At 36.6% G+C, this 27,917-nt stretch overlaps 1 protein-coding gene across 1 annotated transcript in view; it reads left to right on the forward strand.

The window, feature by feature from the left end:
* The first annotated feature begins 1,502 nt into the window (after positions 1-1,502).
* The window catches only part of kcnb1 (potassium voltage-gated channel, Shab-related subfamily, member 1), an 88,146-nt gene continuing 61,731 nt past the window's right edge, over positions 1,503-27,917 (forward strand). Inside the window, exon 1 of the mRNA XM_088937246.1 lies at positions 1,503-2,057. Within this exon, the coding sequence (XP_088793372.1) occupies positions 1,503-2,057 (555 nt within the window). The remainder of the gene's footprint in view (positions 2,058-27,917) is intronic.

The raw sequence follows: 27,917 nt of genomic DNA on the forward strand, positions 1-27,917 counted from the left end.
ATAATCATTGACGGGTTTTTTTTTTATCTTCAACTCAAGATTCTTCAGTCCTCATTCATTTCGTCTTCCGGAGCTCATGCTTTAAAGGAGGTATGTGGACGCTTTCGCAGAGGTTTGAAAATCCCCTTTTCTCAGTGACGTATTTGTAGTTTCTGTTATCAAGGTAGTGTCGATGGCATCAAGCACCATAATCTACCGGTGGTTTTGTTGCCGTCTGTCTCATCATCATATTCCCATGGGAAGCTCCTAAAAGGAAGGATGTTAAAAGCCATTGACACCCGTTTGAGAAGCAGTGCATCATGCGTGAAGGGATTACAATTTAATATTATTCTTGCCCCGTTTCAATTAAATGTATCCTTCTCTGTAGTCGTTTCTCCCAGTGTAGCTTGGGACTGGCTATCTTTGTGTATTGCGTTAGTTTGAATTGAAGATTTGTTGACCTAGACAACACAAAAACTCAGTGCTGACACAGCCGTATAAAAAAAAATACTCGGTACATGGTTTTCTGCCAGGTTTGCCAGGGAAAGAAACGCTTTTTAGTATCATGCCTAAAATTACATTGTTTTCAACATTTACCCTTCCATCGAGAATGGCGTATTGTATCATCTTCTTAAGCATCTGGATCCGATTAAAAGCGTCTGATTTCAAAATGATCTTAATTTATGTGACACGGTGTTTTTCATTTGCCTTGCGGGCAGTGACTTATCACAATTATCAGTATGCTACAAATGTTACAAAATAAGCGATGTCATGTTATCTTCGCAAGCGTAACATAGCAAACGATATTATTTTTAAAATCATAACGTGCTGCTTGTCAAAGTACGTGCGTGATTTCAATGTTTTCTCTCAGTGACGGAGGGGGTTTCCTTCCCGTATGGATATTCAAACAAAAACAAACAGTGCATAGGTGTTAGAGGCGTTATTATCGCATTAGGGGCAATCAGTCCAAGAAGAGTCTTCTTACAATAACGGGCGACGGCTCTGACTGTTACAGGAGCAGTTCGACGGTTTCGGCGCTGAAAGGCAAAGCCGTTTCCGAAGGGAACTGGTGGTTTGCAAGAGGAAAAATAGCGTTTCAGTTTCGGGGAGGCTGCAGTTTCAGCACTACTCTAGTGGACAGCTCTCACTGGTAGAGCTCAACGCACAAGGCGCATTTCCCCCAGCCCGTCGAGAGACGGGCAGAGAAATCTGCTGTGGTTCTTAGAGCAGATTAAATGATCTACTTGCTCCTCTGATTAGTGGATAAACCACCTGACATTGCGTGAGAAATGTTCTTTCCCAGTTTTGTAGGTCATCTGGGTTTGGTCTCCATTTTAGAAAGTGCCACTGATATTCTTTCTCTTTTCTTCCCCCCCTCTCAGCTGCAGTAATGGATGTAAACAAGCGCAAATGTAGGCACTAACTTCTCCCCGGGATCCTTTGTTTTGAACTGTGAGAACTTAATAGTGGCCGGCCTTATTTTTTGAAAAAAAAAAATAATAATGGAGAAAACGAATGCAGGGATGAATAAAACGGGATCTCGATCAACTGCCTCTTTGCCTCCGGAGCCGGTGGATATCATAAGGAGCAAGGCTTGCTCTCGGAGGGTGAGACTCAACGTTGGTGGGCAGCCTCATGAAGTTCTATGGAGAACGTTAGACCGATTACCTCGCACAAGACTCGGGAAACTTAGAGACTGCAACACCCACGATTCAATAATGGAAATATGTGACGACTACAATTTGGAGGATAATGAATACTTTTTTGACAGACACCCCGGGGCATTCACTTCGATTTTGAATTTTTACCGCACCGGCAAGTTGCACATGATGGAGGAGATGTGCGCTTTGTCCTTCAGTCAAGAACTGGACTACTGGGGTGTCGACGAGATTTACCTGGAGTCCTGCTGCCAGGCAAGATACCACCAGAAAAAGGAGCAAATGAACGAGGAGCTGAAACGAGAGGCCGAAACCTTAAGGGAAAGAGAGGGCGAGGAATTTGATAACACATGTTGTGCGGACAAAAGAAAGAAACTTTGGGATCTTCTGGAAAAACCAAGTTCCTCAGTGGCAGCCAAGGTAATTACAATTCCTACTATCTCTTATCTTTTCTTACGGAAACAAAAGTCAGCCTAAAATGTTGTGTGGGTGTTCAATTTTCGACTGAAAGTGGTTCACGTGTGCATCTATAGTTAAATTGCGTCTAGCCTAACGTTATGAATTGCAACGTAGTGGACGCATTTTGCCACTTACAATAAACTTCGCGTGGTGCCAGTTTCATCACAGGTCATGCAAGGTATTACTAATAGTCAAAACGTCTTATTTCTTGCACTGTGTTTTTCGGGGCCACTGTTTCCCCATCAGCGCTCAAATAGCTCTGTTGCTCTTTTAAAGACATTTTGTGTAATCTTTATCAATAGCATGCTCATCGCATATGTCAAGTGCTTATTAACAGACCTGTATATTTTATGTAATGATTGTGAAACAGTTTAAAAGAGTTTGAAAACTAAGCGATTTCATTTTGTTATAAGAAAATCGAATGATTAGAAGACTAGAAAAGTATTTGGTATTATTTCTTTAGCTTAAAAACTGTTATTGTGTATTATTGTTACTAATTATACAATGCTATAGGGTTTATCATACTTTTCATAAAGTTCATGGCAACATTTAAGTGCTTCAGAGTTCGTTTTACGATTTTAAAATCCATTCGGTATTATACCACGTTACTAGATGTATGAATGAAAATGATTGTTTGAAATATTATTTAAAACGTGGCCAGTTTTATACTGTAGAGCAATGAGAACGTCTAAAACATATTAAACACGACCAGTATAAACAATTACAAAAACCCTCTGTATTCATCGTTAAGTCAATGTTTATGAGCAATCTATGAAGTAAAATGTTTCACTTTGAGTTATGATTAAGGAATGTTTCCTCACAGAATAATTGTCCTTGACAATACATTTTTTATTCAAGTTCATATATTATACTATGTTTTTTTTATAAAACATTAAAACAAAGAATATTAATGTTTTCGTAAAACAGTTCACAGTGAATACTGTTGTGAATATGTTAATCACTTACTGTAAAAACAATTATACAGTGAAATAGAAATACAGCCAGGGTCTTTTTGGTATTTGCAGAATGTGATGCTGCACTTATAGAAATAGGCTGTAAAATCCTGAGTTCACATATGTTTGCATGACCAAACAAAGGTGGGGCTGTAGTGTTAAGTATTGATTAGACCCCTGGACTGGGGGGTTGGGGTGGTTCATGTGCTGTGTGGGAGGCAACTGTTGTACCATCGAGCAAGGTACTTAACCAAAAATATCTCTCGTAAAAGCCTTGCTCTGGAAATTAGTCTCCAGGTCATCATTGTAAATGAGCAATTATTCACAACTGACTTATTTGATTAAATAAAGGATTCAATTAAATTGAGTATTTTCATCTAGTATGCTGAGGTATTGCTGTCAGCGTGAGCTTTGTCAGCCTTATCAGCAGGTCCACATGTTGAATTTGTTGATAATCCAGACATTTTAAGGCAGGCAGTGAGACTAACAAAATGGATGCTAGTGTATACTTTGTTGGAAAAGCACTATCCTTGTATCATCCTGTACGTAATTGTTGCTTTATGTGATGTGATTGCTCAGTGTAAGATCAGTACAATTTTAGCTTGTTTTTGACCAAACATTTGTCATACTTTGCCTTGAACAAATGGAAGTCACATTTCATATTGTACTACTGTCCTCCAATTGAAATTGCTTTCAGCACTAATCTGAAACAGCCAAACTCAGTTCCTTTAAGGTACAGTACTTCAGAAAAGGCTATAGGAAAATGTTGATGAAAAAATATCAAATCCACATACTGTAATTCATGCATTAAATCAATGTATCAATTTTTCTGTTTTTTTTATCCTAGATGGAAGGTTTTGCTCTGGGGGAGTTTTCTGTGTGATTACTGTAAACATAATTTAAACCGAGCTAACAATTTGTATTTCAGTAGCAACAGATATACAGAAAGGTGGCATACCAACATTTGCACAGTCCTGTATGTGCATGGGCTAACTCACTACCGAGGAATACTGACAACTTCTTCTGAAGAACTGAAAGGGTTATTTAACTATTACCTAATGGAATACAACTTTGCAGTGAAAAATAAATCAGTGGTGTTAAAAAAATGTCTCTGTGATAAGCAAGACAGTGGTGGAGCTGTGATATTTTGATTGTTTTTCCTTGTAAACATGCTGTACATATGGAGTGTGCTGAAATGGTTTGTCTTATCACAGTACTGCTCACTTTAGACTAGTTAATATTAGAAGAAATGCCTCATTGATAATATTAGTGCATTGATTGTACCCTCATTCACCACCACCAGCCCAGAATGTGAACATCCAATGGCTAGTATCACACACTAAACTAAAAAAGAGTCAAAATTTAGGAACTCTCTGATATTACCTTCATATAAACATGGAGCATGTGAATTATTTAGTCAAGTGTCCTAGTAAACTCCTAGATATGGCACCAGGGCCTGTTATGGACTAGGAATGTAAACTATAAACTATAGGAATAGTGATTTAAATGATTTCATTACACAAAATGCAAACCAAAAGGCAGCACCACAACTCATTATTCTTCATCAGATCTGCTAGTAGCCAGTCTAAAATCCAAAGTAAAAAGGGCTTCTTTCCAAACTCTAGTGCAAGAGGTCTTTAGAGGAGACAGAATGAATCTTCTTTCTGGTCATACACACTTTCTTAAGGAAAAGTGATGATTTTATTTTTTAAATGCAATGATTCTAATACTGAAGCTCAATATGATATCTAAACATTTCTAGACATAGATGATGGGAGGTAGAGAAAATATTCTATTTATAATGACAGCTTCTACGTAAACAGTTTTACTTTCTGACTGTGTTTTATTTATAAAATTGCATGTTAGAATTATTCTGTTTACAAAATAATGAATATTAGTTTATTCAATCTTTTTATTTACCCGTCTCTCTGTTTGTCTTTGACCTGGAATCCAAAAGCAGTTAAAATTAGAAACACGATACACAGTACATTAAAATCAATCTGAACGTTCATTAAGTTCCAGGTCCCTGAAACAGGGTGAAGTGATACTTTTTCACTAAGGTAAACCGAAGCTGTAATTTGATTGAACCTCTGTGCATCTTGGTAAAATAAATGTAAAAGTCTTCTAAAGTGATACATCAAAATTGTGTTTATATAAAACTACAAAATATATTTACTATTTTGACAAAACCTACATTCTGACCATCAGTAGAAAGCTGATTATTTCTAGTAAGGGTGGTTGTAACTCAGAGACCCCTGTACAACCATGCGATTAAAGCCCACAATCAATTTTTTTAAATAATGAGGTAATTATATCATTCATGTGTCCTGCTTCAGACATCTACTGTATGGCATAGTGTGCGTAGAATTGCAGTTTTGGCTTCCCAGAGTGAAATGGTTTGGGATGTAATCATGTGAAACATGGTAATTAGATGAGATGCCAGAATGTGTCAAAATTCCAGATGGTGCCAGTGCATCTTCATGCATATCAGCCCAATTCTATCAGTCGTATGATCTACTTGCCTTCTTACCTAGAAGTTAATGGACTTACAAATATCAGTCTTTTCTTGCCTGGAGCCTTTACAGTTCTTTTACAGCAAGTGCTTTGATAACCTTAGCAAAAGGTTCCCATCAAATAATCCTCATTGCTGATCTACTGTCTGTAAAACAAAAGGTTTCCACATTTAGGATGTGCATAACTCATGACATGATGTCATTTATGGAATCTACAGTCCAGCTACTTTTTAGGGTAAGCACATCATTTTTTTAACCTAAAATTATGGAAGCAAAATTAGAACGATTAATTTTCTGAGCAAATTTAAAAAATGGTGTTTTAAGGATTTTCTTCATTTTCATAATTAAAGCTTTAAAGCTCTCAGCAAGTATTTGTGTAAAATTCAATAAAAGAAACACTTTGCTTTATTTATAAGATGTCTAAGGGATTATTCAAACACAGATGAAAAAAATTGATCAACAGTATTTCACAGAAGAAGCTCTTATATGATCTGTTTGCAACTGGAGTAAAGCATTCTTTAAGATGAAATTATGTATGACCTTTTACTCAGATAACTATTATACTACTTCTGTCAAATACAGAAAGCAGGATAGCAACATATCAAAAGTAAACACTGGTTATTTTACTTACATACAGGAAAATGCTGCTGGGATTTCAGTCTCTTGTTTTACATCTGCTTTTGTGCCTTTTTAGAGTTTTTATAAAGAGGGCATAGACACACTTTCTTTTTAAGTGGGTAACAGTCAAAGGTTCTAAAAGGGTAAGTCTCATAAACTATACCAAAGCAGCCTTTTAATTCATTTGTAGTAATTAGACCAGTGCCATGGCCCAGGAATACAGTTGCTTAATTACTGTTGCAGGTGCTCTTCTTGAAATTTCAGTAGCATCAACAACCAGAATGTGGTTTCGCCCAAATTTCCTAAGGCCTTTTTACAGTGTGCATTAATGATTCTTGCCTGTACAACATTTATAATTATACCCATCTCTAATGCAAATTTGCAGTTCAGTTTTGTTGGAGTACAGTACAGAATGCTGATGGCTCCTCTTTCCCACTGATCCACCTGTTCTGTTTCTGCATACTAAGAATAAAACAAAACATCTGCACTGCTCTGTGATGGATGGGTGTCCTGTCCACAGTGTTCTTGCCAAGAGATAGTCTTCGACTGCCCCAGAACCCTGTATTGGATGAAGCTGTTTGAAAATGGGTTGGATGGATCTTGTCACTGCTTTTACTATTTTAAATGGTGCTGGCACAGTTTATTCAAGAAACAACAACACTGTAGGATTGAAAAAAAACAAAAAAACAAAGTATTGTGTGCCAGGGTTGTTGCCAGTTACTGTTTTGGAATCAGATGTCCTTGCAAACATTTTAAACTGTTGCTTGTCCCTTTTGTCTGTCTGTCTTAAGGGTGGAGTATGTATTCTTGAGTGACTCCTTTTCTTGGTCATTTCCTATGAAGTGTACATACTATACATAAACAGTATGTCGGGATGTTAGTTTTCCACCTAAAATATATAGGAAAGTATATATTGCTTTTGTTATAAGAATTAGTTGAATTTACTAAGCAGCAAGATTTCTGTATGCGTGGTGTTTAAAGGTCAATGTGTTGATGGCCTGGCATGGGGTATTTTTTAAAGCAGATGATGTTTGTCTGAAATGTCTTGCCCTGGTTACTGATTTTTTCACATGCATAAGTTAAAGTATGCTACTAAGGATGCTGAGGAGGCCTTCCTCTTGAGATGCTAAAGCAATCACACAGCACAGGTCTATTAACTATCCTATTAAAATAGCATCTGAAGACTTCCTAAAGAGGAAGAGCAGAAAATCCCATCAGAATCGAAGGACTTGCTTGTAAATCTAAAATTCCTTTTGGGAGAATTAGTAGGTAGAACATCATGCTTTTTTCTTGTGCTGTGTGTAGTGTGAAACATTTTTTGCATCTTCTGTACAATTCCAATGATTAGATTATATCTAACTGCAAAGTTACCACATAATATAACAAGATATACAAATTACCAAAACTCACACAAAACATAAATAATGCCTTGGTTAAACTGGCTTCTGGGTTCCTCAGGTGATATTGTACTCTTATACAGGGAAGTAAAGAGTATGGTTTTCCTTCAGATGTTATTTACAAAGGTGAATTCCATTACCGACTTTTAAGTGATGATTTCAAATGATTCAGATCATTTGAGAATTTCTCAACATAAGCTGACATGGTATGTAAATAGTGAACGCACCCCTGTGTATAAGCTTATTTGTAGCAAAAGCCTGTTGGATGTTTAGAATGAATTATATGAGACCAATGCCACCCTTTTCCAAAGAAATGTCTCAGAGATCAGTGCTTGTTTTCTATAATTGCATCTGCAGCAAAGAGCATTGTGGTAAACATTTTTAACTAATGTGCTAAAGCAATTTAGGGAGGAGATTTAAAATCGATATGTATACTTTTTTTAATGCTAATGGCGTATTATTGCTGCAATGGGACCTTTTACAGTGTTGTATACTTACACTGTCAGCCCCTGCCTTTCAGACCAGTTACTGTATGTCGAGTAGTCTGTAATTCTTCTGTCTTGAGGTTTGGGTTCTTGTTACCTAAAAAAATGAAAAGGAAATGTACCTTGGTTTATCAGTGTGATCTCACTCTTCAAATTCAAATTCAAAAAGCTTTAATGGCATGACTGATGAATTACAGTGTTACCGAAGCAAATAAAATAAACACAACATTTACAGTACAACCATATTATTGGACATTTATTTAAAACATCATTGTGAGACAGGAACACTGTCTTTTCTTTGGGTTGTCACAGGAGATCAGCATGCTGGGCTGCATTGAGTTGGCATCATCACTATCGCATTTGTTTTCTTGAAAAACAGCGAAACAGAATTGCAATGCTATTACAAACTCTGCGTGGATTAGCACCTCCTTATCTCTCTCTATTTATCCGTTCACTAATGTGTCCCGCACTCTGTTGGTACTGACTTGCTTTGTATTTTTGAAAAGTGATCTTTTGGCGATATCAGGACTAGTTCTTCATTATTCTCATTCTACATGTTAGTTCAATCTGACTTATAATGTGTAATCAAATATTTTTTTTGTCATTTGTGGGAAGTGCCTGGAGGTATTATTTGTGTCCATAGGATGTTGGAGAAATTGGTTGATTGGTTGATCTTTATGTGGCTTAATGCTGAAGGATCTCTGCCCAGAATGTGGACTGCGCAGCGCACTGTTCTGAAAATAGGGTTATGTCATGAGCCGCCTGTGACCAGCTCCCAAGGTCGGTAGAGGTGTGTGATGGTAGAGTCCAGTTTGGGCTGGATGGAGAAGATGTAGCCATGTTTTTTCAGAGAACAGTGACTGAGCTTGCAGTGTTATATTAATGAGAGCAGTGTCAGCTTCTCCGCCTCAATCCTTGTACTGTGGAAAGAAGTGGGTGGCCTCACAGTGAGTGCACATTCTGCAAAGCATATGTATTGTATGTTGTCTTTCCCCTTTCAATGCTAAGCTGATTAGCATTTCCATGGAATAAAAAGATCAATTATATAATGTAAAAGAGTGAGCAGAAATGTGCCGTAACCACTTCCTAGTTGGTTATTTGTGCAATAAGTCAAGTCAAGTGGTGGTCCATATTTTTTAACTTGTGATATCTGCTGAATCAAGCTCCTAGGTGGTTTTCCCATGATTTGTAATTTCCTGAATATGCTGAATAATTGTCTCCATGGCAACTATGAATAGCTGCTTGACCAGGAAATGAGAAATGGCTTTGAATGTTTTCACCACTATACTGTATACACCCACCATCCAGCTTAAATGTTGTACAATTTTTTTATTTAGTAAATTACGGAGACTAAAGATACATGTAAATTCTCTTCTATTATTTGTTATAATAATATCTTCAAAAGAAAAAAAGTTAAAAAGAAGTCAATATTGTGAAGGTGTTTGGCTTCACAGTTGTGCAAATAGCGGTGTGATCTGAAGGGATTATCAGTTCTTAGGTTTTTTGCAATTTTTCAAATTATTAAATGTCAAATATGTGACCTAAATATCTATAACACTACAATACAGTAGAAATAGTGTACAGACAAATGAAGAATAGTTTGTTACCCCACTAAAGCTAAAAAGCAAAGCTCAAATGAATGGGTAATGCTGAAATGCATTAAATAAGTGCTGTATTTCCGTAACATTTAAAATACAGATCAAGTAATTACAGATGCTGGCACATTTGATCTCGTTTCCTTTTTTTTTCATTTCCCTGCCAAGCCCATCTCACAAACAAATGCAACCTCCACAGGACTGTAGATGTACGTATATCAATATGTAATTAGCTTAAAAGGAAAATGTTAAATGGAGTTCCAGTCCAGTGGTCACTAAATGTGTTGCTGTAGCTGTTAAATAATCCGGGGAATATTGCAGAGCTAAAATTTATGTGAAAACGCATTTGGCTACTGAAGCAGTATTTAAGCTGAAATATTTAGGGTTCATAAATGACCATTTATAAGGGATTTATTACTGTTTAGAATTAGCAACCATGATGATGCTTACTAAGGTCATTATGTAGGTATAGGTATGTAGTAAAATTGTTGGAACACTCTTTGCCAGCAGCTCGCTCACAATGCTACCATGTTTATTACTTCAGCAAAAAAGATGTCCTGCTCTTTTAAAGATGGCAGCTCTTACCAACAGTGCACATAAACAACAGGGCATGTTTTCTTAAAATACCATATTCTGCTTACAATGTGAGGAATCCATAAGTGACAATTGGGTTTGCAGAAAAGCCGGGCAAGCACAGAAACAAATAAAAAAAACAAAACAGAGATTGGTGGTGGCACAAGTCTAAAATTTAGTGCGATAAGACATTTTATTCTAAAGAGAAGACTATGCATTTGCAGAGAAACCTATTGGTCTCTGCAATTGTAAAGGCCATGGTGAAAAAAATAGGTTGATGCAGGAGCTACCCCTCCTTAAACTGGTGCCTAGACAAGCCTGGCAGTATCGATGTGGGTACACTCTGTCCTCTGGGGATTAATTATTTTCACCAGGTACAACAAAACAAAATCAAGGGTGGACAGTGTGTCTGGAGCAAATTCCTTAATCTTTAATTCTCCTGACTCGTGTATGGATTACTGGTAGTGATATGAAATTCAAAATGGGTCAATTTAAAGCCCTGGCTCAGTAAAATAAACAAAAAAACCTACAGGTTTCAACATTCCAAATTTCCAGTCATATAAAATCCTTCCAAAAGCACTTTTTATAAGATGAACAATACGGAGTGTTGGGAAAATATTGGTAAAAGTTTAATGATGGTACAATTTCACCATGACTAACGAGGGCAGGATAAGTAACATTTTAATGTAATTGGATTTTAATTAATTTAATCTTTCATTGGATGTTTAACAATTTTATGGACCACAATTACTGCTGTATAAAATAACATTTGTGCACAGCAGGGTGAACATATTTCAGGAGAAAATGCTGATTGAGCACGTACAGTATAGGACCGTCTCAAACTGTTCAGGCTTCCTTGGAGAGCTGGGTGAGCCACAGTGATAGTCTGGCCAGTTCAAGCGTGCTCTGTCTGACATTTCTCAAGTGGAGCCACCCAGCTACCCTAGCACAGGTGTAGGCAGTCCTGATCCTGCAGGGTTCTGAGGTCTCTTTAAAGCAGCAGCACCTGTAGAGCTGGGAGTGGCTGTTAGGTTGGCTCATTTCAGTCAGTAACCAGCTGGTGTAGCTTGTTCAGAGCTGAGTTGTAATGAAAGCTAGGAGACACACAAGCCTTCCAGGACCAAGACTAGGTCTGCCCACCTCTGACCTACAGAAGCATTGAAAAGGTTGAGTGAGTTTTAATATAAATCCCCAGTTTCCCTTGAATCAACCCTTGCTAGGTTTGCAATGCAGTCAGGGGGAGATGCATTGCTCTTCCAGTCATACCCAGCTATGCTGAAGCAACTCTGGAGATCGCAGAGTGGTGAATGGAGAGTCTTTCTGCAGAGGGATCAGGGAAGAGTCCATCCCCCACCATGCTGGCGCAGGGCTTGTAGCAGTAAGCCAAGCTTATTAAATGGGCTAATCACAATTCAGTGGGTATGCAGAATTTTAAGTAATATTTTCTTTAAAAAAAGGTATATTGAAAATATCGTATGTAAATTCAGAACAACATAACTATGTTTGTCTGTCGGATTGTCCTGATTTCATTTCCAGGTAATGTATCCAATAGAGTCGTCCCTGTTAAAACAAACCTTTCACTGTCCTCCGCCACATATCAGTGAAATGAAATGTTATCTTAAATTGTTATTTAATTGCTCTGCCTGAGGCTTTTGATGTTTTGTTTTAATGTTGTTTAGGATAATGTGAACCTTTTAAGACATTACTTTGCCTGTCATATTCATTTCCCTTGCAAGCAAGCATTTCACAAAGATCTGCCCCATTTCTGCAGTAAATGGTAGTGTTTGTGACCTTGTAAAACAAAGGTGTGTGGTTTGACTTTACTAATGTGTTTAAACATTATTTTTAATGAACAGGTATTCACACAACCTTACAGTATGTAGGCCAGAGTTTCCAGAAGTCAGAACAGTTGTTAGTACCACAACAATAATACATGCCACTGTGGTGTTGTGGTTAAAATTGCTGCCTCACAGTAGTTAGGTCCTGGGTTTAATTCATTGGGTGCTCTCTGCTTGGAGTTTGTACAGTATGTTCACGTGGGTTTTCTCCATATGCTGGTAGGTTATTTTGGCTTCTACGAAAATTGACCCTGGCGTGTGTTCATCCGTGTGTCTGCCCTGAGATAGACCAGCATCCCATTCAGGGAGTATCCTGCCTTGCACCTGTTGCTTGCTGGGATAGGCTCCTGCTCCCCCATGTTATTAGAAAACGAATAGGCAAAAATAATACAAAACAACACTATTGCTATATTATTACAGTATATGGTACAGTACTTAAATTGCTAATAATTTAACTGTACTCTTGCAGAGTAAAAGTACATTTAGCAGCAGACTTGCACAGTCATTAGCAGCTTTTGCAAACCTTTCACATTAATAGAACGCTTTTCATCCTTGACTGAACGTAACACTGCAAACACACAGGAAACCATTGCAGAAAACAAATGTTAGAGAAGATACAAACGCAAGGCAATGCAGAACAGAACTGATTATGGGAGCAACGTTTTAGGTACATTTGGATTTACATAAGTCGGTGAGTCCTTATCGTTTACTTTGTGTTTTTTAATGAGATTGGGTTTTGGAACAAGCACATTATCAATACTGTATGTATGACAAGCGTGCCTAATGTTTGGCCAATCCAGCATATTCAGAAATAAACATAGGAGGTTAGATCTCAGATCTCTGGCAGAATGGAAGAACCCTCCATGTGCTTTTAAAGAAAACAACAACTTGGACTGTTTCTTGAGCTTCTTAGATCAAGAAACAGGAAAAATTGCCTTCTTTCATGTGAATCCTTTTGGATTGTTTTCAGAAAGACAAGTTGTAAGCATTTTTGAAGAAAGCAAAATCATCTGAGAATGATTTCAGCTACCTTAAATAACACCAATTTAAAAAAAAGCATTTTATAATCCACTTATAGTTAAAGGCCTTGGGAATAAAACCTGGATAAAATCTGGATAAAAGCTCTGAAAGCCCTTCCATCATATCAGTAGCAAATATAGTCCCATCAGATATAATGCAAGCATTTCTGCACTTTTCTCCCAGAATCTTTCAAGTATTCTGCTTTGCAAAAAGCTGTTTGATCTGAGAGTCTGGGGTCAATTCCAAACTGGCAAATGTTATGTACTTGTATTAATGTGCAATGCAGCTCATAAGGAAGACTTTAATAACTAGATTCACACAGTAGTTAAACTATACTGTATTTGTATGTATTTCAAATGTCATTTTGCATGTTCAAAATTGGAAACTTGACTTTTTGGTATGTTGGAACTAATCAATTTTGCCTTAGTGTTATTACTCTACTCTCTTCTTTCTTTCCCAGCAACAATTTAGCGAGTATACAGTACTGTATATCAGGATAGGATAATACATTTTTTTTTGGTTTGCTTTATGTCTATTTGCGTGTCCAATATAACAATCCATTGCTTTGAGAAGTATACAGTCTTGTTTTTGTGAATGCTCAACCTAACAGATAGTATGGGCTCCCTAGACAATCAATCAATTTGGTGATCCCCCATTTAAAATAGGTAAAGAGCTTGAGAAATTTCCATGTACTCACTATTTTAATATGTATATAAAATACATTTTAATATGCATTTCAGAATGTAGGCCTTAGGCAATAACATTGATTGCAAGAAATAAAATGGAATTGCCTCTTGCAGTGCAGAGTGAGAGACACTATGAGTTTTCTATCAATTCATCATTCGTAAAGAATTTGGTGAGTGGGCTCAGCATGGTATCTTCCAGGAGAATTTTTAAATTACTAACAAAAAAAAATCATTGTGTAACCATAATGCCTATGGATCTGTATTGTACAGGATGTCTCAGTAATCATCAGATTAGAGTTTGTAAACTCCTTGTAATTTCTAAGTCGCGTATCCAGCTGTTTTAATTTCTTTGATGCAAATGTCGCATGCCATGTGACACTATCAGCTGAAACTGAATTACATGGGCGTGTATTGATTGCTATTTAACATATAACAAGCTGCTTTGCATGTTTTGCTTTTTTACTTTTAGTGTAAACTTTCCATATTGAATTGATACAGAATAATAAAATACTACATAAAATTACTTTATGAAAATTTATCTGAAGTTTAATCAAGCGTTGCACTTCTTAGTTGATTGTTATTAGAATACGTGTTGGATATTATATTTACCGTAGCTAATTTTACTTTATAACCGCATTATGGGGTGTCCATGTACGCTTATATAATAATATTGATAGAATTTCATTATCAGACATAAACATCTGTGCACACTCATTTATATTCCAGCTAATGTATTGCTAACTAATGTGATCTTCAGCTATTTTTCACTCTTGATGTGTCTCGTTCTAAGGTGTCGCTATTTATTCGTATTTGAAAGTCTAAACTGTTCTGTCCTGTTATGAATGAAGGGAGATCGTAAAAGTCGAATGTCATTTTAACAAGGATGCATTTGTCTTGTTTTTCAGCAAGCTGAAGGTTTATTTACGAGCTGGCGAAATCCATTGTGAGCATACTTGACCTTTACACAGCTTATCGGATTGTCTTTGCTGAGAAGTCAAACCAGTTAATAAGAAAGATAAATATTGGCATGATATTTTGACACTCCCCATATTTTGCAACTGAAATGCTTATTTCTGTTGATGTTTGGAGTAAAGACAAATTTGTTGTATTAGTATAAAATTAAACATGTTATTATAACTGCTCAGAGTCCATGAAAGGAATACTTATTGAGATAATTCAGCAACTCTATTACTCTTTTGGCACTTCACATCAGAGAGCAGCTGGTGTGTTTCTGACCTTGTGTGATTAATATAAAGACTCATAAATTGTTTTATCCACATGACCATATGATTACCAGATTTTCTGTCCATACAATATGTCCAAAAAACAGCAGAGATGTCCGCTTGATATGTGAATGTTCTAAATCTCATTTCCTACCTGATATCCTGATATCGTTCAGGTGTTTTTTTCACGAGTCTTGTTAAGGGAATTGAAAATGGGCAGTAAACCTTTATGTTTTGTCTGTTTATTTTTATCGCCTCCATTTAAGCTTTGTGAAATTCGCTGAAGAATGCAAACAGATAATTCATGTTTTCAAAAGTCTGACAGCATTTCTATGTGGTTTCCAGGCAAGGAAAAAGAGAAGCAAACAAAAAACAAAAAGGTTGTCGGACAGCTTATGTAAGATCCAAAGGGATTCTTAAATGAATGAGGGAATTCCCTCTGCTGCAGAACCAGAAGTCTTCCATTAGGAGTTAACTACAGTATGTAGGCTAGACTGACAATAGCATCTTTCATTGCAAATACATTTGTTACAGCTAGTTCTTGTATTGATAGTTTATTGATAAACTAAAGAACAATAAAGTACAAAAGCTAGATGCTGTTAATACACTGGGTGCATACCAATGTTACATCATTACATAACTTCCAATAACCTCTTATCTCATTCAGGGTCGTGGTGGCCTGGAGCCTATCCGAGGCAACACTGGGTGCAAGGCAGGGTACACTCTGGACAGGACAGGCAGCCTGTCTCACAGGGCACACACAGACACAGACACGCACACACTCAAAGCAGGGCCACAGTTGCCGAAGCCAATTAACCTACCAGCATGTCTTTGGACTGTGGAAGGAAACCCATGTGCTCACAGGAAGAACATGCAAACGCCACACTAACAGCACTCCAGGAACTGAACCCAGGGCCAATCAGTTAGCATGTTTCTTGACCGGTTAATTTATGACACAACATAATAGCAATTCTTTTCTGTGTTTTAGTGCAGTTAAAAGTTGGTTACCCTTTACGTACTGTATTTAATTTCTCATTTGTAGAATGACCTTAATTACCCCTTATTATTAGTAGTATGCAGTATATGATATTCTATATACTGTAATATATAATGCTTACCCTGGTGTTGACCTATATTCTTTAGATTGGTTTTCACCATATTTAGAATATGAAACAAGATCAATTGTTCAAATGTATCTATTCTACAAGTCCTTACCTATAAAGCATGTTATATCATCTTTCTACGATGAAACAAACACATTCGGGAATCCTTCAGACAAAATGCGTTGAACCAGGTCAAGATGGTTAATTCATGTATAGGATTTAAGTTTGAAGAAACAGAAATAGTAAAAAAATGATGTAGTTACAATATTGTATTGTACCATGCATCACCATATAATTATGTCGTCATCACTGAGATTATTTTAAAGAGTAACAGACTATACAGACAAGAGAGTAAAACAATAGTATTGTAACAGGTTGCCTAAATTGTATCAATGATTGATTAACAAATGACTCCAAGGGGAAAGTGCTTTTTCTGGGTTTTTTTTTTTCTGGTGAGCACTAATTATACTTTTTTTCAAGTGAATAGTGTATTCATTCATGCTGCCTGTATGCTATGTAACACAGAATTACTGCTCCAGCAAATAATTTAAATCAATATGTAATGACATTAAACACAAATTAAAATATACAAATCCCATTTTAACAGAATGTGAGCATAACTGTAGTGCAATAAGGTTGTGGTCAATAAGGATGAATATGTCACATTACTGGTCTTAAGAAAATTATTATCTCCTCAGACCTGTTTTTATTAATTTTGGTCTATTCTTTCTTATTTATTTCCTAGGGTAAACAAAACAGCAGTTCTTAAGAACTATTTTTCCAATGACAAAATCCTCAAGGTTGTATACTTCTGTGCTTGAATATGCCCGTACTTTTGAAATAAACAACTATAGTAAAGGCAGTGCCAGCACATAAAGACTGCACAAGCCTGAAAGCAATATTCACCAATTACTGTAGGTAATTACCACTCATTATATTTTATTTTTATTTACATGTGCTTTTGTCTAAAGCAAGATAAAAGTAGTTGTATGAAAGCTAAACATAGGTGTTCTCTTTTTTAGGTCAATAAGAAAATATTGTTTTAACTCATTTAGATACACCAAAGAAGCAGTCATGTCTTGTCATTTTACTGCAATTTGTTGAGAAATTACTCAATGCTCCTTTGTGGTTTCAAGAAGATTATAATGGATTCATATAGATTGTTTAGCCAGATAGATTGTTACTTTCACTGGCAATTGCCATAGCAGTAAATTTACCTTTCATGTAAATATGTGAAATTACTAAGAGTTTACATAGTTTTATTAACTTAATTGTGTTCATATTTGAAGGTATTGTTATGAATATCAGTTAAAATAACAATGAAATATCAGCAATTTTTGTTTTTATATTCATATTATAGTAGTTACACTATTTAAACAATTTATTTAAGCCTCTTTTTGGTATAATTTAATGTATGAAGTACAGAAACAACACAAAGGTTTATTATGCTTTCACTGTCAGACATTTTAGTCCATCCCTGCTCTTTGCTGGTGATTTTCATTTACTAAGCTTGCCACAAGTGCCTCATGGTATTAACTCCGGTTTTTGGGTTAGTCATTCTGAATAAACTTCACGACTTTAGAAGTGAGAGTCATCCATGACCCTGTGGTTCCTCATCACTGGGGATTATTTTCTGCTCTGCATTTCATTTCAGTCTTTTGCTATTTACAGTGGCTGTTGCTTGCTTGTCCTTCTTAATCTGCCTGGTAATCACTTAGTCATCTCCTCTTCTGTCATTTTAAGTACAGAGAGTCTGTCTTTTGATTGGTGTAAAATGTATGTGCTTGTGTATTGAATGGAAAATGATTCCAGTGTTTCAGCTAATGCCTTCCTTTGTGTTTAATGCTGATTTCCCAAGATCAATGTGCAGCTCATTCTGGAATAATCACCAGAATCACTCAGAATACAGATTAAATAGTGGTTTTGCTTCTGTGTATTTTCTGGAGGCGTACACTCTTTATTAGTGAAACTGTGAAATCCTTATTTTGACCATTAATTCCCTTATGGTTGTGTTGTTTTCATTAACAAATAGCAGAGAGATTATTAAACTAGATGTTATCAAATAGAACCATTTAATGAGTGCTGACCCAGTAAATCCCTGTAACGTGCTATCCTTTGTTATGCAATGAAACTCTTATACAATTAAAGACTAAAATACTGTATAATGAGCAATTTTGTAAACTCTAGGAGTTTCAATTATAATAAGAAGAAAATAGGAACCCTAGGAAAAATAATACTTGTTTTCTCTTTACTTTTCAAAAATGCTTAAATGCTTGTGAGGCAGAATTTCCCCAGTTGTGTCTCATAACTTACCATTCATTTCAGATATTTCCACTTTATTTTAAACTACATGTACTGTTTTTTTTTGTTTTAAACAAGAAGATAGGAGCCAGCAGCGTAGGACAGTTATATTAAAAACAGGTCTAAGCAGCACAGCTGAACATCTGTTTTTGAAGGCATTTTCTCTGGCTTATTTTTATATTTTTATTGCAGTTTATTTTCATTCATCTACAGTATGCCTAACCATAAATTATTCAACTTACGTTGTCTTTCATACACAAGACAGTATTTAATAACCTATTTCACTCCTTCATTAACAGCATGTATTCTTGCACTTACTGTACAGTATGTCTTCTACAGTCTGGCATCTTTCTTGCAGTACTCTGCATGTTTGCATGGAGAAAGGCCATGGTATAAATTTTCTTTTTACATGTTGACTGTACAGTGCATTTTAAATCTTGAAAGCAAAAAAGTGTTCATACAATATACCAAATCAGGATTTGTGACTATAAAATATTTATATAGCATACAGTGCATGCATTTATATATATAGTAATTGCAGTGTGCTGGTTATTTTTGACAATTCTTAATGAATGTTTCTTTTTGTTTATGCTAATTCTCATCATACTGCATCCTGGTGGATTTGTCGAATCGCCTAACTTGGAATTCAGAAGTAGTAAATTTTTTATAACTTCTGTGTGTTTCCCAGTCACCAACATATATATTTCAAAAACAAGGAAACACTGCTGTATTGTCAGGTGAACCTGCAACAATCTGAATCTTGATTGGGACTTTTCTGATGTATAGCTTAATTGTAGCACACATGCAATATGGTTAAAATGATTAGATCTTACGATAATTATTACAATTATGATACTTATGTTAATCAAAATAGATTATTGTATAGTATTTATATAGTGCTTTTTATCCTAAAGGAGCTCAAAGCTTTTTACGTGTAAAAGTGCATCCAGTTCATATGCCACTGAAGCAGCCATTTCCCCAGCCGTTCTGTGCCAGCAGCTCCACGACGCAGCAGAACAGGAGGAGAAGCAAGAAATTACTTTACCAATTTAATTAACGGGAAACTTTAGGAAGGCCAGGTAGCATAAGCCCAGAGTGGGCTTTAGCCAAGATATCAGAGATAACACACCAGCTCTTCCGAAAAGTGCCACAGGATCTGTAATGAGCTTGTAATCAAACCTTAGTTTTCATTCAAGGGAAGGCAAATTAAGTCCACATCCTAGTCCTTTGGACTGAATGGGTCACTTCTATGGTACTGTACATTACGGTATTACTTAGCTCCACAGCTGAAATATTATTCTTTGTCTTTTTCCCACTTCCCAGTCTGAAATTAACCACTACCTGTTCTGACAGCAAAACAGTCTACGCTCATATGGTGATTCCTTCTCATTTATTTTTCAGTACTGATGAATATTTTATTGCACATTAATAAAGCTTGAGTTGCATCCCCGTATTGAGGTGATATCAAAGATATCTAGAGCTCAATGTGTCATCTGCCTATGCATACTGGAACATAATATCCCAACAAATACACTCCTGTAACCTGTGTAACATTTTAGGATTTGCAAAGTTATCCTCTGGGCTGCACTATACAGCACATGATCATTTTAGCAGATTAAGGCAAGTTCAGCTATGTTTACATCAATACTCTTGCATGTTTGCAAAAAAGCAGATTTGTTCACTCTATAGTCTTTAAGCATGCAGCCCTTAAACTCTTCACAATCCATCCATCAGAAAGCTGCTTATGTTTTGTAAGGAGCATATCAACCTGAAGCACTGGGCACAAGTGGGATTGTATGTTGGCACACAGATCACACACACACAAACACACAAGGACATTTTAGAGACACAACAGCAACCTATTGAAGGAGACAGAAGTATCAGAGGTAGGCTCGTATGGACGTGGGTAGAACACGCAAACTCCAAGCAGAAAGACCCCAGTCTCAAATGAAAACCCAGAACCAGGAGCTACTGTATAAAACAGCAGAGCTATACATTGTTGCACACTCTTAGAAAGGCCAGGAAACATTTCATGAGCAACTGCATTTTTAACTTAACATCTGATAATGCGTCCCAACAAGATTAACTTATTTGAGTAAGCTTAAAGTTTTTTAGTGGGGCTTTAAGTGACTTTTCAGGAGCTTATTAGATAAGTCATGCTCTTTTTGATACCCGCCAGTGAATAGTGTTTTTGGTACGACTAAGTGTAGGTAATTCAGGGTATAATGTACTGTATGTCCTGAAATGAGATTTTTTACATTTGCACCAATAAAACTCTGCATTGGAAATGTACAACACAAAAATTGCATTTTTTAGTGCACTTCTGTAATAGAATAAGCAGGTTTGTGATTTGATTGGTGTAGGCTGGAAAAGAAGACCCAATAGTATATTGAAATGCAGGTAGCAATGAGACCTAAAGCAGAAAATGGTCTCTATAATGAGATAGCAAATGAAGCCTATAGAAGATAAGACTTAGGAGGCTGTCCTTGTCAATATACATGTGCATGACATTGTATGCTTTTTTGTTTCCATGATTATGATTGTTGACTGTTGAAATTCTTCATTAAAAAAGAATCACTTCAGAAACGACTGGAAAGATAAACTCAATCAGGGTATATTTTTCTGCCTGCAATGGATTATAGTACTTTCATTTTAATCATTAGTTCTGCATGAATTTTGAACGTGAATATCCACACTCCAGAACTCACACATATTCATTTAATTACAGTATTTTTTGCTTAACAGCAATGCTTAATTTGTCCTTAAGGTGCATTCCAACTTTGAATGTGCAAGTGTAATTATTGCCAATAACAGTTCAGTTGGAAGTTAGAAACCAAACGTTGGTGCAAATGACAGATTTGTTTTTAATAACTGAAAATAATTCATTTTACCCTGGACTGGTACAACCCCCCCAAAAAAACAGCACTGAATTTAACCAAGAATGAAACCCAAATAGGGAGGCATGGGTAGCATCGTTGCCTCGCAGTGCTGGGGCCCTGGGTTCAATTCTGTCTGCATGGAGTTTGTACTGTATGCTCTCCCCATGTTCGTGTGGGTTTCCTCCAGAGACTCTAGTTTCCTCCCATCATACTGTACTGTAGGTATGTTGGCTTCTGCAAAATTGCCACTGGTGTGAGTGCTTGTGTGTTTCTGTCTATGTCTGTGCTCACTGTGCGATGGACTTGTCGCGTAGCACCAGGCGACAGAAGGTAGGACCCTGTGCGTGGCTATACTGATATATAATCCCTTGTGGTTCGGTGCCAAATCGAGAGACGAAGTCGTGGTCTTGGACGAGAGCTAAGGGGTCAAAAGCCAGGAAGGTTCCGAGGGGACGAAGCCCCGAAACGGGAGGCGAAGTCATCGTCGAGGATATGAGCTAAGAGTCGAATGCCGGGAGTGTAGTAATTCAGGAAAAGGCTGGGAAAGTACGAGTACTGAGCTCAGGGAGGAAACCTCAATAGTGAGCGAGGAAAAGGAGACGTGTGAGGGTTTAAGTAGTGATGAGTTAATTGGTGCGTGAGCGTTTAGGGAGAATGGAGCTCGTGGAAATGCGGGAGTGCTTGCATGCCTGTGTGCGGTTCAAGACAGGACTGGTATCCTGGTATCCTGTTCAGGATGTACCCTGCTTTGTCCCCAATGCTTCCAGCTCTAGGCTCTGAGCCACGATGACCCTGAATTCGATAAGTGGTTATTTAATAAGTGGTTATGAAAAACCAAATAATTCAAGGCCTACTTATGCACTCCATTGCCTTCAAACTGCTGTTCTAACCCACTTCTGAATACACAATGGGCCAAATTAGTTAGGTTTGACATCCAGAGGAAAGTTTGTTCCAATTTTTAAAAGCACATTTTTAAATATGTTTTTTTTAAGGGATATTTTTAAAGGGAAGGAGGACATTTTAATTTTCAACACCATGTGCAATCAACCTTAACTATGGCTTACAGTTCTGTAGTGGTGGTAAACTTTTACACCATTGGCAAATTCCCTCTTGAAGAAAACGGCAGACTTTATTCCGTTCTGTGTGTGATGCACTGAAGGAGGCCTGTAAGCACTACAATAACACCAAAAGTTATACAAAAGACTGAATAATAAGCTTTCATACTTTGTCTACTGTTCATTTCCATATATACTGCATATATTTGGTGAGAAGTTAGCAACATGTTATGATGTGTATGAAAAAGTAGAGACTGTAAATCATTAAACCATGTAATGGGACCTAGTTTTAGTCACTGATAATAACTGCTGCATTCAAAAGAGTTTAAAGAATGCTTTCAAGCAAAGACATCCTAAGAAACTCATACACAAAGTTGAGTTAAAGTAATCCAATGCTTTCGTATCCAAATTATTTGAGTCAAAATAAAAAAACAAACCATACTGCTGCTTCAAGCTCCAAAATGGACACCCAGAACAAACTTGTGGAGCAGTTCATGGACAGCTCCCAGACATCTTTCACCAGACAGCTTGATGAGATTCTCAGATGCCAGATTAGTTACCATCACCGAAGTGAGCTACACAAGACAACTGGGTTCCTTATATTTCTAACAGCTTATGTTTGTTTTTTTCAGATGCATTATTCAGGAACGTCACAAACTTTAAAGTGACGTTATTAATTTGCAAATAATTAGTTCCTGTTTTGGATTCCCCATTTTCAGTTTTTATTCAGGTTATTGCAGGCTGTGTGTTTTTCACAATGTTATTTTTATATGGCATTATTCTGAGAAGCGAAAGATGATGAGAGTTTGACCCCGACAGAAATACTCAGCACATAATTTGATTAGACTTTACAGCTCATTGTAATGTCATAAAATGCCATTTCATTATGAACTCTTCCGTTTGCGCCTGCTGTTATACAGATTGACAATATAACATGAAGCACTGTATATTCAGATGAACAAAGCTGCATTATAGGATTTAACAGAACATGATAAAAAAAGTGCAGATGGAAAGATTATTTTCCCTGCTTTGTCATTGAAATGTTCGCAGCTTAACGTTCCCAGACCTCTTGCAACGCTTAACATCCATAAATGACTTTGCAGCTTATTCACCCACCTTCCTATATATAAAGATGGTCCTCCTGTTCTTCATTCCCAAATTAGTTGCAGTTAATTTCCTTTGTAGCTGCCCGATCCTGTGGGGAGTCTGAGGTAAAAATTCTATTTCGGCTCTTTTCGGTTCCATCAGGAATTTCAGAACCCAAGCAGATTTCTCAAAGTTGTCTTTCTTCCAAGCTAAAATTATTCACAGCTGCTCTAATGTGATTTGAACTTGCCATAATATTAAGGACAAAAACACACCACTTTCTTACACCCTTGGGTTTTTGATTTCATTTGATTTAATTCTGCAATGTTTTGCACCAAAGACTAAAATTAACAGCCAGTTTTGTTTTGCAAGTTATTGATTTCACATACTGAGCACATGAAGGCAAACAGATTTTACACCTCTTCCAGAAAACTGGAGGGTTTAATGAGTTACACAATGTACATGCATTCGTTTTAGGTTTTACTTATACATGAACTAAAACTTGTTTGGTTAATGTAAATAATACAGTATACTGTACCTGAAGCCAGCGACATTGTTTCTCGCAACAGTGTTAAAAGTAAATGCTTATACATATCATCCCCTGCTATCTGACATTGTTTTATCATTTATCAGAGAATATTCCTTACACTGGGAGGTCAGGTAGTGCATGTGTATGTGGGAAATCAGAACACCATGCAGAAAACATTTAGTTTGCCCCCTTATGTTGCTTTTTTTGTTTATATGAAACAATTCATTATTCTGGGGCCTGGCACATCACAGGAACAGATATAAATCAATCTACCAAGATGCACGTGCTATCAATGATGCTGATGCTTCTTATGAAATTTAGTGCGGGAATCTAAAACCTTTGTAAACCTACTTCAAGACAGTTCTCAGAAAAGGTATCTGATGCTCTCTCCTTCATCTGCTGCCAACACAACATGAGTCATTGCGATTTCACTACCCTGCACTTTATATTAAGAAACAAATTACAGTGTTGTCATTTTGTCACAGGGCCGACGTACAATAATGCAATCAAATCAGGAACTAACACAATATGAATAATAGTGACAGAAAATAATTCAGTCTGCTTGAGAATAAATTATGCTAGGCTGTACATAAATTAAGCAAAATTAAAATATATATATATATTAGTATTTCTTGGATGTAGGAGTAAAAGACAATATTGATTTGAAAAAGTAAAATAAAAATGGCTGATTTTCTTGGGAAGAACACAGTTACACAAAGTAATTTTTGCCCTGTATTTATTGTTGGAAGTGGAGAAGCTAGTGTTTAACTCCAGTGGGGTTATTGTTATTAGAATTAATTCTGACATTACAGCTTTTCCAGAAGTGACATGTTTTTTCATGAATGGTGACCAGGTTTGGATTTTTCATTCACAGGTAGGGTTGTGGGTGGTTAGCGCTGCTGTCTCACAAAGCTGGGCCTCTGGGTGCTGGGTACTATAGTGCTGTCTGTGTGGAGTTTGTATGTTCTTCCCTTGATCTCGTGGATTTCCTCTGGGTGCTCTGGTTTCCTCTCACAGTTCAAAGACTTGCTGGTAGTCTTCTTCGGCTTCTGTTACTACCTGGTCCTGGGGGTGAGTGTGTCTGTGTCTGTGTCCTCTGATGGACCAGCAAATTTAACATAGTATAACTAAGTTACTCTGTGACTTTTGCCAGTTCATGACCTTTTTAATGTTATTAACAGTGTTTTAGCATGTAGGGCTCACCAGATGTTATCATTGTGCTGTGATAGCTTTCCTTTAACGTTTGTGCACATTGATGTGTTTTTGGCTCAGCCTTGTAAATTTGAGGACAGCCAAGTTTCATAGCCTGCTTCTGACAGAAATCTCTTTAAAATTCCATTACCCTCTGAATGACAGATTTCACAGTTTATCACTCCTGCAGAATATAATAAAAATGTAGTCTTGGTCAATTGAACAAGAGCTGATATTTAGAAAGAATAAAATGAAGGAAACGCACATTGGAAACTGAGGTGTTCAGACTGAACTGGCTTTCAATAATGAAATTCTATTTTAATATTTCAATTTTCTCCTTTAACTATTTTCATCTTTTACCATATACGTTTTGGTAATATAATTCATTAAGATTTCATCAGCATTCCATTGTCGATCTCGGATAACCTATCCATTTCAGAACACATTACAGACATTTTCTGGAGAAAGAGTGTTACTCTAAGCCATAGACGTACCACAGCTGCTCCCATTTTGTTCAGAGAAAGAGCTGGCCAAGCAGTGGGGGTTTCCCTGTCCTTCTTTTCTGCAGCTGCATGTGAACAGCTACGGAAGACACGCCCCCCTTTTGCGATTACACAGACTAGCTTTTCAATTCAGGCTCCTGGCCTTTTGCCATCCGAGATGATGTGAAACTCACATTCAGAAGTTTGCCATGAAATTTTCATGGATGCTCTTGACCGAAGTTCATGAGGAATGACGACAGCCTCTCCCAGGTGTTCTAAATTACAAGCATGACGAACGTTCGCTATAGAACTCTTGCATGCACCTCTTCTTCTTTTGTCACATTCATCCCATCTCGACCTCTGCAGCTACACCTAGGTTAACTCTCTCTGAAGGGGATTAGAGCCTCCTCATCCAATGAACAGGAATATACTGTACCTCTTAATCAAGCGGGTTAAGCCAAAACTTAAATTAATAAAATTTCACAAAGCAAATTTGAACCTTGGTTGTTGTTATTCCTCATGAGTTTTCTGTTCTCTATTTACTGTATATGCCTGTGGTTAGGATTGAGACATCTACTATCATACACACCACATATCATAGAATAAGGGGAATCTATAATATGAAACAGCTAGGACTCTCACTGTGTGCAATTTAAGGTTTTATGTTTTCTAATGATGTAAATAAGACTTTTTTTAAAAGGATATATGTAGTAAGAAATGAATACCAAGTAAGCTTTTCTGTTTCATCATTTCAATATACTGTAATCCCAAGAACTCAATTTAGCAATTCGTGTGAGTTTAAAACAGATTAGTCTTTTAATTTCTGTCTTCTTCAATCTCGTTGAATTTAACTTTCTTTCTCCTAAACTAGTAAAGTGGGATCTCATTCTGTTTTTATTTCGTGTGCAGCTGGGTTCACGAGTTGTTGTGGCTACATATAATAGGTTAACAAGGAGCACCCTGATAAAAACAGAATAAGATGAATTAAAGTAGAGTAAAATCCCAGTAGAAACCAGAAAAGACTGGCAAAGCGTAACAGAAATCATGGAAAGAGTTAGTCAAGAAAACATTATCTTATAATAAACAGAGATAAGCCTGGTAGATGACAAGAAGAGCTTGAATTACCATGGTAAATATTTATAAAAGGGTACCAAATATAATAAATTTAATTCCTTCGTCCCTCCAAATGACTTTAGAATCGACCATTTCCAGAGGAGCCAAGTGCAAGATACTAGCCCCAAGTGTCTGCTGAGAAGTTCCTCTGTGCATTCTCCCTTCGATTATGGTTGATTAAAAAAACTAAGATAGTTAATAGCTATTTGTTCTTTAACACTGGCACTGAAGAGAATTATTGAGCGGCAGAAAAGTTCTTTTTGTTTCCACTGATACACAATGTGAAGGTCCATTAGATTCCCTTTTGAACTCCTTTTAAATTGGTACAGGATGTAACTAAGAAAAGTAAGAAAGTAAAACAGGGCAATTGTGGACAATTGAAAAAAAATAATTATATATTTTTGTGTGTGTCCTCCCCACATAAGGTACTATCTATCTAGAATAGAAACCACAGCACAAACCAAAACCATTCAATATTATGATAAATTCATTTCGTTTTGAATCGTGATTTGGCTTGGTTAATTGGTCTTACTGTAGATTGCATGGAAAACAATTCACATTTTCTGGAATTCCAGTTTCTGGAATTTAGGGTTTGAACAAGCATCAAGTACATGGATCACTCAACGGAAAACATTCAACTAGACACAACAAGCCTGTGTTTCATAAACGCTTCTAGACCAGCAAATTTTGTTTATGAAGACTTAATGTCCATAAATTTACATTATTGGTTGTGCATAATGTCTTTGAATCCTTTAATCAATGATAAGCAACCAGGGTATGGACTTAGATAAGTATCCACATACTCTCTAAGGACACACAGCTAATCAATCAAGTCTTTCCTTTTTTGTGGAGAAGAAACAAAACCAAAACAGATACTGTATTTGTGATATTGTGAAAGTGTGCCATTTATTTCAACCTAGCTACTGTGGATTTTTAGTTTAGTTTTGCATAATGTTGTATTATGGGACTTTATTTAAAAATACTTGCAAATTAAAAATGTTTGGTTAATACATCAATGTCTAGAATTGCTTCAGCAACAACAAAAAAAAGCATTGGACTAGAGTTTGTTCTCATCTGCAGCCTTTCCTTAGGTACAGTACATCTTCTGCTTTTAACTCAGTTCACTTATTCTTACAATATTGTACAATAATGTAATTGTTAGGGGGACACTTTTTCAAAAG

The sequence above is a fragment of the Atractosteus spatula genome, chromosome 19, assembly GCF_055471065.1.
Source record: "Atractosteus spatula isolate fAtrSpa1 chromosome 19, fAtrSpa1.hap1, whole genome shotgun sequence".
NCBI lineage: Eukaryota > Metazoa > Chordata > Actinopteri > Semionotiformes > Lepisosteidae > Atractosteus > Atractosteus spatula.